Source organism: Mus caroli, unplaced genomic scaffold, assembly GCF_978045245.1.
Source record: "Mus caroli unplaced genomic scaffold, Mus_caroli_1 scaffold_14, whole genome shotgun sequence".
NCBI classification, from domain to species: domain Eukaryota; kingdom Metazoa; phylum Chordata; class Mammalia; order Rodentia; family Muridae; genus Mus; species Mus caroli.
The window spans coordinates 86,141,631-86,157,326 of record NW_028227269.1 but is presented as its reverse complement, the minus strand read 5'-3'; the positions used below and the strand labels follow the sequence as shown (position 1 = coordinate 86,157,326).

At 42.8% G+C, this 15,696-nt stretch overlaps 1 protein-coding gene and 1 pseudogene across 1 annotated transcript; both read right to left on the bottom strand.

Annotated features, from left to right (window-relative positions):
• Window positions 1-1,880: 1,880 nt before the first annotated feature.
• LOC147001284 (mRNA export factor GLE1 pseudogene) lies at window positions 1,881-3,053 on the bottom strand (annotated as a pseudogene).
• Window positions 3,054-5,603: 2,550 nt separating this feature from the next.
• LOC147001283 (eukaryotic translation initiation factor 1A-like) lies at window positions 5,604-6,065 on the bottom strand. Its single transcript, XM_085830569.1, has one exon. The coding sequence runs from the start codon at window positions 6,036-6,038 to the stop codon at window positions 5,604-5,606; it is 435 nt and encodes a 144-aa protein (XP_085686695.1). The 5' UTR covers window positions 6,039-6,065.
• Between the last annotated feature and the right edge of the window lie 9,631 nt (window positions 6,066-15,696).

The window sequence follows — 15,696 nt, the reverse complement described above, 5'->3', positions numbered from 1 at the left end:
TGACCGTAGGTGTGTGGGTTCATTTCTGGGTCTTCAATTCTATTCCATTGGTCTATTTGTCTGTCACTATACCAGTACCAAGCAGTTTTTATCACAATTGCTCTGTAGTAAAGCTTTAGGTCCGGCATGGTGATTCCACCAGAGGTTCTTTTATCCTTGAGAAGAGTTTTTGCTATCCTAGGTTTTTTGTTATTCCAGATGAATTTGCAGATTGCACTTTCTAATTCGTTGAAGAATTGAGTTGGAATTTTGATGGGGATTGCATTGAATCTGTAGATTGCTTTTGGCAAGATAGCCATTTTTACAATATTGATCCTGCCAATCCATGAGCATGGGAGATCTTTCCATCTTCTGAGATCTTCTATAATTTCTTTCTTCAGAGACTTGAAGTTTTTATTATACAGATCTTTCACTTCCTTAGTTAGAGTCATGCCAAGATATTTTTTATTATTTGTGACTATTGAGAACGGTGTTGTTTCCCTAATTTCTTTCTCGGCCTGTTTATTCTTTGTGTAGAGAAAGGCCATTGATTTGTTTGAGTTAATTTTATATCCAGCTACTTCACCGAAGCTGTTTATCAGGTTGAGGTTGAGAAGTTCTCTGGTGGAATTTTTAGTGTCACTTATATAAGATCATACCATCTGCAAAAAGTGATATTTTTACTTCTTCTTTTCCAATTTGTATCCCCTTGATCTCCTTTTGTTGTCGAATTGCTCTGACTAGGACTTCAAGTACAATGTTGAATAGGTATGGAGAGAGTGGACAGCCTTGTGTAGTCCCTGATTTTAGTGGGATTGCTTCAAGCTTCTCACCATTTACTTTGATGTTGACTACTGGTTAGCTGTAGATTGCTTTTATCGTGGTTAGGTATGGACCTTGAATTCCTGATCTTTTCAAGAATTTTACCATGAATGGGTGTTGGATCTTGTTGAATGCTTTTTCCTCATCTAATGAGACGATCATGTGGTTTTTGTCTTTGAGTTTGTTTATATAATGGATTACGTTGAGAGGCACATTGGTCGTGCAGACTTTATATGCCTCAGTGCAGGGGAATGCCAGGGCCGGGAAGTAGGAGTGGGTGGGGGGTGAGTGGGGGGCAGAGGATGTGGGAGACTTTTGGGATAACACTGGAGATGTGAATGAAGTAAGTACCTAATTAAAAAAAAAAAGGAAAAAAAAAAGAAAATCTGATCTGGGCCAAAAACCTGCCCATGTCTCCGAGTCATAAGAGATGATTGAGGACAGCTGACTACAAACTAATTGTACTAGAAAAAATGGGCATACACTTACTGATAATTATTCATTGTTGTCCACACATGGGATTCCTGAGAATGCGGGACTTAGTCCACCAGTTGCACATCTGAATTAGAGATGATAATTTGAAAACAGCTTAAATTGTTGAGAACTATAAGGAGAGACAAAGGGTGCAGCTAAGTGCTAAGTGCCCTTTTTTACAAGTCCTTGTAACTTGTGAAAATTAGAAAGGCCAGTTCTGTAACTGTCTGTAACACCTATAAAACTATGAAACCTGACAAGGGACTGACATAAGGCTGTGAATTATATACCCCTCATTTAAAAAATATTTATTTATTTTTATTTCTATGACTACACTACAGCGGTTTTCAGATACACACAAGAAGAGTGCATTGTATCCCATTACAGATGGTTATGAGCCACCCTATGGTTGCTGGGAATTGAACTCAGGACACCTGCAAGAACAGTTAGTGCTATTAACTGCTGAGCCATCTCTCCAGCCCTAAAAGCCTCATTCAATGGTACAGATATATAAAAACACACTGATGAATTTCTCCATCTGACATGATTCTTCCAAACCTACTGTGTCAGTAGCTTTATATTGTTGCCCCTCCTGCCACACAGTGTTACAAAGGACATTGAGAGTGCCAGAAGGAGGTTGTCAGAAAGCCTATGTGGACATGAACCTCTCTGTATTGAAGAGATTTCTCCAAGAACAGCTTGAAACATTTGAAAGAGCCCATCTGTCCTGATCTTGTGATGGCTTCAACTCTGGGCAAGTAGTCCTCTTGGGTGAGAAGTATTGGGTGAGAAGTTTCAGAACTGGATCTGGTACTGCTTCATGAGGGTGTTCTAGACATGTGTTTTAGAAAGTTGTTCTGTTTCTCAGCTCTGGAATCCATCACTTGGTAGCCAAGCATCTGTTGTGAATCCTCCAAATCTATCTCTTCCTTGAAAGGTAGGTAGAAAGGAATGGAGTATGGACACTTATTGTGGAGATGAACAAGAATGAGGTCTCCCACTTTGGGGTGAAGCATCCAGATACCAGAAGCCACCACTGCAATGGGGAATGCTGCTTCATGGTGAGAACCACTTATTCCTCCCCTTGTTTCACAAATTTCCCTGCCAGTTTGTACTGGACAAAGTCCAGCCCTTCAGGGCTAAGAGTGACAGGCACCGGATGCCCACCCGATTGGACAGGCTTTCCAGACAGCAGGCTATCGATCTTGTCAAAGACCTCCTTCAGCTTTGAACTTGCAATGCTGGAGATCTGGCACAGTGGGATGGTGGCTGCCTTCTGCAAGTCCAGTTTTATCGTTTTGGTCTGACTGTGCTTGTTGCTGTCCAGGTCTTCAAAGGGAAACACACATTTGGCAGAAGCATCCTGAAGTTGCTGGTACCACTGCATCTTACTGTCTTGTACCTTCACCTGCACGTCTTCAATCTGTGTCTCTGCTGCACTTGGGCTGGGTACAGAGCTCTGGGCAGGAGCCCTTGTACCCCAATGAACCTGTGACTCCTTCCACTTGAACCAGGGCCTCCTGCCCCCTCACTTCAGAGGCTCCAGTGATCGTCTGCTCCAAACTCAAGACGAGGTCAAGCATCTCCAGCAGGGCCAGCACATCCTCAGCTTGATTCACTGCTGTGGAATAGCCACTCTTAAAGGTGCTGTGAATGATTCTGGAAATGAGGCCACACAGATGGTTGTCCAGAGGCTGGAAGGCAACCAGGTCCACATTCAGGAGGTCTTTGTGCTGACTGGAGATATCTACCTGCTGGTTGATCTGCAGGGTCTCCATTGGTACCATACATTTATTTGTGTTATTAAAAACCAGAGCTGGAGAAAGTCCCTTTCTGGTAGTAGGTCTCCTGTGCCTGAGAAGTGCTAGAAACATGATTCTTCAAGTAGATCTAAATCATTAGCATCTGTAGATCGTCAGAGGTCCCAATTCTGGACCATGTCCAGATCAGTTCACAGTGGCAGTTAAACTGTAAATCATTTGCCCTGGGGGACTTTTTAAAAACAAAAAAACAAAAACAACAACAAAAACAAATTCCCAAACCATACTTGCTAAAAATTCTGGTAAGTATGTGCTTTTATGTGATGTGGAATTTGGGTGGGTTTTGGTTGAGTTTCTTTGTAGATATGGACGACCAAGGGGTTGTTGAAAACTAATTGTATTAAATGTCTTTTGATAAGCCTTCTGCTCACACTTTTGTGACTGTCTGAAGTATATAGTTTGTGTATATTGATAGAGATCATTTATAACTAAAGCATTTAATTTTTCGTACTAGAAAAACTTTTGAATATTTTAATTCACTATTCAGATATGGAAATTCAAGGTTAGTTTAATTACTCAAATTAATGAATAGTTTTGGACACGTTAATAGAGCTCATAAATGCCTGCTACTATGGCTCTAGGACTCATGGTACCTTCCATCTCAAGTAGGCACCTGAATACATAAAGCTCATACAAATATACATCAATAAAATAAATCTTGACAAAAAGAAAGGAATGAAGTAGAACAGGTAGGAAAGGGGGGCTGGAAAGATGACTCAGTGGTTAAGGGCACTGGCTGCTCTTCCAGAGTCCTGAGTTCAATTGCCAGCAAACACATAGTGGCTCATAACCACCTATAGTAGTATCCAATGCCCTCTTCTGGTGTGTCTTAAGGCAGCTATAGTACTCATATACATAAAATAAATAAGTCTTTAAAAAAAAAAAAGGCCAGGCGTGGTGGCACACACCTTTAATCCCAGCACTCCCAGAGGCAGAGTCAGGCAGTATACTGAGTTCGAAGCCAGCCTGGTCTACAAAGTGAGTTCCAGGGCAGCCATGGCTATACAGAGAAACCCTGTCTCACCCCTCTCCCAAAAAAAAGAACAGTTAGGAAAAATCAGAATGGTTGAAAGAAGGTAGTCAATTTCCATACAGATACATGAGCTATATTGAACTCTATCCTAGAAAGTCAACTCTATGAATGTTGAGAATTGGTACAAGCCTGATACAGATGCAGACGAGGGTGAATTATCAGAGTAAGCAGCATTCTCTTGTGAGTACCATGCAGTATTGGGGAGGATGTGATCTACAACCCATCCAGAGTAAGAAGATGGTTTGGGAAGAGACCTGCATTCTTCTAAAATATCCTGGTAGCACAGCAGACACTGGTGGTCATAGTGCTTGCAGGCTTGTGTTGGGGAGTCCCCTCCTGGTTTGCCAGCAGAGACCATCAGACTGCATTGATCTTTTTCTTTTTCAGAAATCATGTAGTCATTTATTTTCATTATACACCAGAGATATAATGAACATATTTAAAGGAAAAAAATTTTTCTATAACAACATGATTTTAATGTGTCTCTGTTTCTGGACTCCTCCATTCAGAAAACAGTAACCTCATTTTCATTAAGCTGTGGCTCCTTTTCCATTAACCTAAGCTTAGTTTAAGGAAAAGTAAGCTTGTACAATTATGTAACTAACTTTACTCAATACACAGTAATTCATTTTCCTTTTTTGTTTCTTTGTTTCTTTGTTTGTTTGTTTTTTTGTTTTTTTGAGACAGGGTTTCTCTGTGTAGCCCTGGCTGTCCTGGAACTCACTCTGTAGACCAGGGTGGCCTTGAACTCAGAAATCCACCTGCCTCTGCCTCCCAAGTGCTAGGATTAAGTAATTCATTTTCTAAGCCCTCAATACAGAAGCTAACTTCTTGAAAGTGTCTTAACATAAAGGACCTACTTACTTTACAAAGTAAACAATACTTCATGTGCTCTTAACAGCTACCTGCTTTGAAAATTTCTCTATGCAAGAATCAGAAGAGACTTACTTCTCTTTATTTTCATTCTTTTTTGAGTATGCCTTACAAGATTATATATGAACATTGTCCACTATTATATTTTTAAACACAAGAAAATGATCATCTCCTCTAAGCATTTAATTTCTGCAATGCCTAATTTTTAAAACTCAAAATTGCTACCCATCTAACTTTAAAACTGCACTGTAAGATGTGACAACTTGTGGGTGGAAACAACTTAAAGGATCAAGGGAGTGTATACAACCAGGGCCAGAAATGAAAGGTCACAAATGGAATGCCAGTCCCTTAACAGTGCGCACTGCTGTGCCCTAAGTTCAGTTATACCCATAAGCACAAAGTGTTAACTTGTCACTTAAGATAGATAACTCAACATCTTAGGTTTTCAAACAAATATAATACTTCAAAACATAAAAGCCATCAATTTGCATTAACAAGTCACACTCATGCCAAATGAAGTTTTACTTAACAGCTGAAGGTCAAGATGCCAATTGTGTTGAACTATCGTCAGAGAACTTGGAATATAGCATGCTTAGATTAGGTTAGATGTCATCAATGTCTTCAGCATCATCTCCAATATCATCAAACAGGATTTCATCATCATCCCCAGGACCAAATGTGTCCGCTTCATTGATTTTGGCATGTTCTGGAAGTTCTCCATAGGCCTTCAAACTTCTTGCTTCATCTGGATTATACTTTAAGATTACATCAGCTTTGTTATCTTGATAGTCTCGTAGACCAATCAATATAATGTCTGAGGTATTTATCCAAACCTTTTTTCTCAACTTTCCTCTTATGTGGCACAGCCTCCTTACACCATCAAAACACATTGCTTCCAACCGTCCACATCCCAGCATTTTGGTCACCTGAGCATACTCTTGCCCATGTTCTTTAAACACCAACTCTCTTTTCTCAGATTCATTTTCATTTTTACCTCTGCGCCTGTTTTTGCCTCCTTTGCCTTTATTCTTTGGCATGATGGAAAAGGCAACCACAGCAGTCGGGTGAGGGACTCCTGGCAGACAATGACTCACAATGGCTGTGACTCAGTTCCAAGAGCTACTACACTCTTAGGATGGGTGCCAGGAAGTATCTCACAGTGGTAGATCTGAAAGCAACTGATGTAAGTATAGAAGAGCCACAAGCCACAAAATGTCCCAGAGTCCTGTTTTCTGATAGTTACAAAATAGTCCTTCGGCTTCTGGCCTGGTGCTCAGGGAGTTGTAGTCTCCACAGTAGTGACAAAATGCAGCAGGACGCCTTTACCTTTGCAGTTCATGCATTGACCTTTTAACAACGACAAAATAAAAATTTTAAATAAGTTTTCGTTGGAAATCTATTTGGAAAATAATTTATTATCAAAATTTCTGCATACAACATTGAATGGTATAGCTTTTTAAAAATTAGATATTCTCTTTATTTACATTTCAAATGTTATCCCCTTTCCTAGTTTCCCCTTCAAAAACCCGCTATTCTCTACCCTCCTGCTGCTCCCTAAACAACCCACACCTGCTTATCGGCCAATGCATTCCCCTATACTGGAGCATAGAACCTTCACAGGACCAAGGGCCTCTCCTCCAATTGATGACTGACTATGCTATCCTCTACTACATATGCAGCTAGAGCCACGAGTCCTTCCATGTGTTTTCGTTAATTTGTAATTTGGTCCCAGGGAGCTCTGGTATTACTTGTTAGTTCATATTTCTGTTCCTGCTAGGTGGCTGAATTGTATAGCTTAATTAAAAAATTGAAACTATCATTCTAAGGAATGTGATTCTACATAAAAAAGCAGTCTAAGACTTTATAGAATGCTTAGTAGATTCAGATACCATTTTAATACATTTTTAAACAAGTTTAGTGTACCCAAAATTACCAGTTCGTTGGTGTTCAGGCCTTTAATATATTACAAGAACCCTCAAAATATGTACCCCTGCACTTTAAATGGACATGCTTGGGGTGTAATAAAAACAATTACAGGACTGGAAAGATTGCTGAATGCTTGAAAGCACTGACTATTCTTTCAGAGGTAATGCATTCTCTTCCCAACAACCAAACAGTGGTTCACAACCATTTGTAATCAGCACCGAAGCCCTCTTTTGGTTCTTGTGTCTAAGACAGGTACAGTATGGTCATAGATATAAATTACTCTTAATTTTTTTTTCAGTTCACAGAAGAATAAAAAATTGAAGAAAGTCACAGGTTGTGTTACTTAGATCCCCTTTGCAACACTAAATAAAGCATGAAAGCAGTTGACATAGGCACATATGACAACCACATGAAGTACCTACTGCATCCAGTGAAAACAGAAAAGCAAAGGCCAACCAGAAAGTTTATCTCCATCTCCTTAAGATGTGAGAAAGGCTTAGTAACAAGCCAACCAGCCAGAATAGTACAAAACAAATTAACAACAACAACAACATCCCCAGAAACACTATTGAGTTCATTTTCTGTTGGCCATCTCCTTCTGGGTATGGGGCTTTCCCTTAAGAGTGGTTTTGTACATAGTGAGACCCCCTTGGAGAAAACCAACTTTTCCTTTGGAGCAGTTACTAGAGATAGTGTCTGGAACCAAACCAGGTCCTCTGCAAGAACAGTCAATGCTCTGAACAACTGAGCTATTTCTCCAGTCCCTATTTGCTAGTTTTTACAGATGATATTTAAAAGCATACAAATGAAAGCTAACTGACAGCTTTGTGTTCTCCAAGACCAGCCTCTTTGAGACTTTACTTTTGGCCATTGCTATGGTAAGCATAAGACACACACTGCACCACTGATATTTTTCTTGTGTGCATCCATTTCAAATTCTACCATCCCCCTTATAATCCTATTAACCTATATCACAGTGCCTGAAGAAGACTCCAACATTGGCCACCTCTAACACTTAGGATAACTCACTCTTACTTTTTGAACCAATGCTAGGACCGCACTAGTATACATCATCTGTTGGTTCCAGTTTCACTTATGTGGCTGCTGCTAAAATACTCCAGGAAAACACAATTTCCTGGAAGAGGGGCTTATCTGGTTTACAATTCCAGGTTACAATGTACGAAGGGATGTCAAGGCAGATAGTGAAATCCCAAAAGCAAGAGGGACATGCTTTCTTGCAGAGAAGGAAGGAAGGAAGGAGGTAAGCTGATAGGGAAGGCAACTCATGAAAGACCCCAGCTTCTGAGCAGCGTAGTCACCAAGGAAGGCCACAAGAGGTTCTAGACATGGTTGTGGCCAGGTTAACTCTGCTCCCTAGCATAAACAATCCTCAAAGAAAAATGAAAAATATATGTTCTCCCAGAACTTCCCATAACCAGAACCCAAATCCATGACCTACCTGCTGAGTACCATCTTCTTTTAAGGAAGACTAAGAGCCGTTAGAACGATGATTCTTTCTTTCTGGGATAAGGTTTTTCTGTGTACTCGAGGCTGTCCTGGAACTCTTTCTACAGAACAGATTGGCCTAGATCAGATGTCCTCTTGCCTGTGTCTCCCAAGGTGAAGGCAGCAAGATGAGACTACTGTGTCTCAGCCTTGTCAGAGCTTGAGTATATATACATTGCCCCAAGCCCCGCCTCCACAGTGATGCAACTCTAATCCAACAAGGCCACACCTCCCAATAGTACCACACCCTGATCCAAGCATAATTCAATCACCACACCAAACAAGCAAAGAAACAAAAGGACACTTCTTAACTAGGCGTGGTAACCCACGCCTCTAATCCCAGCTATCAGGAGGCACAGGCAGGTGGATTTCTGAGTTCGAGGCCAGACTGGACACTTCATACTGCCTACTGGTTTTCTATGGTAATGAGAGACAAAACAGGCTACTGAGGACAAATTTAAAGTAATGAATGTGGGAAATCAGAAACACATAGACCAAAACCTGGGATGTAGGGTTGAAAGAAAGGGATGATGCTGGAGAGATGGCCCAGTGGTTGTTAGCACTGAATGCCCTTGGAAGGTCCTGAGTTCAAATCCCAAAAACCACATGGATGCTCACAGCCATCCATAAATAGCTCTGACGATTCCTTGTGGCGCATCTGAAGACAGTTACAGTGTAATTAGATATAACAATAAACAAATCCGATCAGAGTGAGCAAAGGTCCTGAATTAAAATTCCAGCAAACACATGATGGCTCAAAATGAAAAGTACAACTACAGTGTACTCATATACATAACATAAATGAATTAATTGATCTTTAAAATAAAGGAGCGGGGTGTGATGGCACACGCCTTTAATCCCAGCACTGGGGAGGCAGAGGCAGGCAGATTTCTGAGTTCAAGGCCAGCCTGGTCTACAAAATGAGTTCTAGGACAACCAGGGCTATACAGAGAAACACTGTCTCCGTGGTTGGTGTGAGATGGCTATGTTTTCTTACAGTCAAGGCTCACTTTCCACAAAGGCATGTACATATGGGATGCTTGTATCATGATGATCCCTCATTGTCCTCATACGACTATGGTTATATAGAGATCAGCAATTTTACTTACAACATAATTAACAAAGTAGATCTGTAAAGCTGATTTGCTGTCACAGTGGGGAAAGGGTCTTGCTGCCATGCTTGACTACCGGAATATTCTCAGATAGATGGAGAAAACAGAATCTCTCAGGTTGTTCTCTGACCTTCACACAGGTGTTGACGTACTTTGACAGACACTCACGCACAAAAACAAACACAGACACATACACTCTATGTAACAAATCTTATTTTATACTTTTATTATATATATATATATATATATACATATGTATGTATAAAGGTGTTTTGTGTGTATGTCCATCTGTAAGCACATGCATGCTTGGTGACCGAGGAGGCTAAAAGAGGGCATTGGACCCCCTGGGTACTAGAGTAGCACAGGCTTGTCTGCCACCATGTATGTTGTGGGAATTATTGCTCTTAACTGGTCTCTTAAACCCCCCAAAATATTATTTTTAAATGACTTACTGCAAGCAATGCTTTCCTTTAATTATGTGGGATGTGGGTTTGATACCCTTGTGCTAGATTTTCATCAGTGCCCTAGCTCATCTGCCTCTAGAACTTAGTATGTCACCTGAGTTCAGCCCCTCCTCCCCAGCTACTTACAAAACAAACAAAGAACAAACCAAAACTTCAGAAGACCTGACTTCTCTCTGTCTCAGTTTTAAACCCTGGATTATTGAAGTTATAAGGAAGTTGCAGTGAGCTGACAGGGCTGAGGAGGAGGTTGCTCACTCCGTGCAGTACTCACTGCTCAAGCAAGAAGACTTGAATTCGATGCAATTCATTTCTGTAAAACTGGTAGATGTATTATAAACAAACCCCAACAGATAGCTTCAGTGAGCTTTTATCAGTTCAATAGCGTTGGTTCTTGGAAAAGCAGGTTTGGCCAACACAGGGCACCCAGAACAACAAACACCACATGTGCTAGAGGAAATTGTAGGTGTTGGCTGGTGGGGCCACAAAGATCCTCAAAAAGGGAAAGACTGGATTCTCTGCCTGCCAAGTGCAGCCAACAGCAACTTTTGTGGTCTGAATATGCCTGGCCGAGGGTGTTTTAGTATTCGGAATTCTGGCCTTGTAGGAGTAGATGTGTCACCATGGTCATGGACATATTATGACCCTCAATCTAGCTGCCTGGAAGTCAGTTTTCTGCTAGCAGCTTTCAGATGAAGATATAAACCTCTCAGTTCCTAACGTACTTTCCCTGCCTGGATGCTACTATGTTCCTGCCTTAATAATAATGCACTGAACCTCTGAATATTGAAGCCAGTCCCAATGAAATGTTATCCTTATAGAAGTTGCCCTGATTGTGGTGTTTGCTCATGGCAGTCAAACCCTAGCCAAGACAGAAGTTGGTACCAGGGAATGGGGTATTGCTGTGACAGGTCTGAAAATGCTTCTCTTTGGGAGAATGTAGATTTGAGGACTTTGGATTTGGAAAGCAGTGGAATGCTCCAAATGGGGCTTACTGGGCTATCTTAGTAGGAATATAGAAGACTCTGTTACTGAGAGTGATCTGAAATGTGCTGTCCTGGCCCAAGAGATTTCAGTGGAGAAGAACTTCAGTGTGTGGCCTAGAGACTGGTTTTTTTTTTTTTTTTGGTTTTTTTGTTTTGGTTTGTTTTGGTTTTTTTGTAGTATTTTGGTGAACAGAATGGCTATTCTTTATCATAGTCTGAAAAGCCAGAATGAGACTAAGATTCAGAAATTCAGATTAATTGCATTGCCAAAGGAGGTCTCAGAAATGCCCATCATAGACTTTGTTCTCTGCTTACATCTCATGAAGAACATTAGGAATATGCATAACTAGCTTAGAAAGGGAAAAGTACAAAATAAATAGTATTAACGGGGAGGGGGAGCACCAGGAAGTGAAATGGAGCTGAATCTTGAGTTCATGGATATTAAATTGAATTAATGGAGTTGTGACCTTGTGGCAAGATGTGACACAATAAAATTTAGATCTAGTATGGTGGTGCATTGCTTCAATCCCAGGAGATAAAGCCAAGCAGATCTCTGAGGTCAAGGTCAGCCAGAGACAGAGCAAGTTCTAGGTGAAGAAAAGCTTAAATCAAGGCATCGTGGTACACACCTTTAATCCCAGGAGACAGGCATCCAGATCTCTGAGTCAAGGTCAATCTCCAGGCCAAGATCCAGGACAGGCAAGCTTAGGCAGTGAAGGAGTTGGAAAAGAGGAAGCTGGTGATGTTGTAAGAGAACAAAGGGACCATGTTCCAGCTCCTGCAAGCAGCAGAACTTGTCAGCTTTGGCCATGTGGCTCTGGCTCTATAGCCAAGAAGAAATGGAGACTTCTGGGACAATTGGTGCTGGAGTCAGGAAATTAGTGGTGATTATGAAGAGACCAGCATTACTAAGGTGAAATCTTCAGGGAAATGTTTTCTGAGAACATAAGGAACCTGTATTCCAGAGACAGGCAAGGTTGTGTGTACCTCCTGCTGCAGCTGGACTTGGTAATGTGTTAGAGTCACCAAGGTGGTACTGGTTTTGGGAAAAAAAAAAAAAAGGTCATAAAAGGACTGTCCTCTGGGAGCTTGACTTAAGTGACCCCACTCTCTGGTCTCACAAAAGTTCAAGCATGGAGTGACATCCCCAAGATGTCTGAGGGGAAGCAGTCAATTTCAACCTAAAGGAAAAACAGCAGGAAAGTGAAAGTGGGTGGGTGGGGATCAGCATCTATTCTGCTAAAGTGCCTGGGGCTAAGTACCAGAAACCAGTGAGGACGTGGCAGAGTTCTTGCATAACACAGACACACCTTGGCTTTATACAAGCTATGAGCTGAATAATTGATCACCAATTTTCTGAAAGACACTAGAGACAAAGTGTGCAGCTAAGTGACCATTCTTCTTCTTCTTTTTTTATTATTGGATATTTTCTTTGTTTACATTTCTTTTGGGTTTTTTTTTTTTTTTGGTTTTTTTTTTTTTATTTTTTTTGAGACAGGGTTTCTCTGTGTAGCCCTAGATGTCCTGGAACTCACTTTGTAGACCAGGCTGGCCTCGAACTCAGAAATCTGCCTGCCTCTGCCTCCCAAGTGCCTTTATTTACATTTCAACTCTTATCCCTGTCCTACGTTTTGGTTTCTCCTCCTAAAATAAAACCACCCTCCCCCTATTCACTGCCCCTCCCAACTCACTCACTCCTGCTTCCTGACCCTGGCATTCCCCCTCACTAGGGTGTACAACCTTCATAGGGCAAAGGGCCTCTCTTCCCATTGATATCTGTCTAGGCCACCCTTTGCTGCATATGCAGCTGGAGCCAGGAGTCCCACTATGTGTGTTCTTTGGTTGTTGGTTTAATCCCTGGAAGCTCTGGGAATACTGGCTAGTTCATACTTGTTCCTCCTATGGGACTGCAAACCCCTTCAGCTCCTTGGATCCTTTCTCTAGCTCCTTCATTGTGGATCCTATTCTCAGTCCAATGGACGGCTGTGAGTCACTGCCTCAGGCCATGTTCCTCTCATTCTGGATGCCAATTCGAACATTAAATGCAACCTTCTGCTTTGATTGTCGGAGAGGACTGAAGCACAATAGGTTCTTTGAAAGAGGCCTCATGGGCTGGTGAGATGGCTCAGTGGGTAAGAGCACCCGACTGCTCTTCCGAAGGTCCAGACTTCAAATCCCAGCAACCAAATGGTGGCTCACAACCATCCGCAACGATATCTGGCGCCCTCTTCTGGAATGTCTGAAGACAGCTACTTACAGTTACTTACATATAATAAATAAATAAATCTAAAAAAAAAAAAAAAAAGAAAGAAAAGAAAGAGGCCTCATGTGTGCTCTGGGTTCCATTTGGAGTTGAGGTTATGGGGGATTGTGGGATACTTCTGAGAGGAGATTGTGTAGTGAGGATTGGGACAGGCCTGAAGCAGATCCAGAGGATGGAGAATTATCAGAGGAAGGAAATTCTCTTGCATGTGGAGTGAGGTATTGTTTGGATGTGATCTCACACACATCCAGAGTATGAAGATGGTTTGGGAGGAGACCTGCATTCTTCCAAACCATCCCAGTAGCCCAGCAGCTACTTGAGGTCATAGTGCAGGTGGCCTTTGCTGGATTTGTTGAGAGCCCTCAGGGTTTCCCAGCAAAGATCATCTGACTGCCTTGACCTTTTTGACAAATATAATTTTAAATAAGTTTTCCTTTGAAATACATTTTGGAAAGTCTTTTTTTTTTTTTTTGGCTTTGTGAGTAAATTGGTTCCATTTATTTATGTTTTTAAAAACTTGTTTACAGATGGTAGAAGAGGGGGCAAAGTACTCAAGGAAACCCCCTGTGGGTACTTGTCTGGCTTAGCCAAGGAAGCTCCCTTAGCCCTTGCAGCTCCCTGCATGCCCACTATGTGTATAGCCCCTGCATCCCCACTATGTGGATAGCCCCTGCATCCCCACTATGTGGATAGCCCCTGCATCCCCACTATGTGTATAGCCCCTGCATACCCACTATGTGGATAGCCCCTGCATACCCACTATGTGGATAAGCCCTGCATCCCCACTATGTGGATAACCCCTGCATCCCCACTATGTGGATAGCCCCTGCATGCCCACTATGTGGATAACCCCTCCATACCCACTATGTGGATAGCCCCTGCATACCCACTATGTGGATAGCCCCTGCATGCCCACTATGTGGATAAGCCCTGCATCCCCACTATGTGGATAGCCCCTGCATCCCCACTATGTGGATAGCCCCTGCATACCCACTATGTGGATAGCCCCTGCATGCCCACTATGTGGATAGCCCCTGCATGCCCACTATGTGGATAACCCCTCCATACCCACTATGTGGATAGCCCCTGCATACCCACTATGTGGATAGCCCCTGCATACCCACTATGTGGATAGCCCCTGCATGCCCAATATGTGGATAGCCCATGGAATCTGCTCTGGCCATGGACTTGCAGCCCCTCCAAGTGGCTTGAGGGAGGGAGCATTTGTACTGGGTTCTCACAGGACCCTGAACATCACAACCCAGCTATCCTGCAAGGATCTAACTCCAGTCAGTCTACTCTGCCCACAGATAACTGCCTAGAGGCTGCCAATCAAGCCAAGTTCACCTATCCAATGAGTACTACAAAACTTGTTTCCTGACATGGGGACAGAGTGGCCTTGATGGTCAGGCCCTTTCAAAGGACATCAGGCAGCAGGGACTCCTAGTCTCCACCCTGGACCTTGTCTGAGTAACAGATCATAACAGGCAAAAAGGAGTGAAGGCATGCCATCAGCCTGCACCAGGGACAACAGCAAGGTGCCTTCAGGGGCGGGCTGGCAGGGCCAGCCTACACACAGCTTGGTGCTGTCTCACAAAGTTCCCACATCTGGGTAGCATGGGCCCACCCACAGGGTGAGTGTTGCTTTTGGCAAGGGAAACATTTGCATTTTTCTTGACCCTGGCCACTGGGACAAGGGCCACATAGGCATGCATCAGATCCTGTCTGGCCCCAAAGAACTACACACTATGAAATCTAAAGTTCATATAAACTTTTATTTATTTCTGTTCCTACTCACAGAGGGAGGCAGTAGCCTGCAGGATGATAACCCAGAGGCCCTGGAAGACCAGGTCAAAAGGCTGGCTTGGCTCTGAGGTTGGAGTTTCCTGACTTGCTGGGGTGAGCTCTGGAAGTTATCCCCCAAGGCAGGGCAAACATCCAGGCCCATGGGACTGACTATGACGGGTCCAGCCCCTGGATCCCAGCAGCCCCAGTGTTGGACCCCTCAAGTGAGGAGGAGGTGTGCAGGTTAGCAGGTTTAAATTAAAAATTAATAAAAATAATAGTGTAAAATAAAAAGAGATAACCCCTGTGTCAAACCATGAGGGCTTTTCCTGTTGTCTGCTTTATATACAAAGGAACAGAAGGCAGAGCCCACTGTCTGAAGCGGTGGGCTGGGGTAGGAGTAGGGGTGCCTAAATGGGGCACAGAGGCTAGGCCAACTCTGCCCTGGGCTGCAGCAGGCTCCATGGGACAGGACTGGGGGAGGAGGTGGTGACATGTTCAACGGGTGTGGAGTTCAACTGAGCTTTGGTCTCAGCCCTACCTCTGGGCCCTCACTGCAGACCTGAAGCAAAAGCTCTGGAGGCACGTGGTCAGCTGTCACTTTTTATTGAATAAATTGAAAAGAGGCCAAGGGCATCTAGGCTAAGGGATTCCAG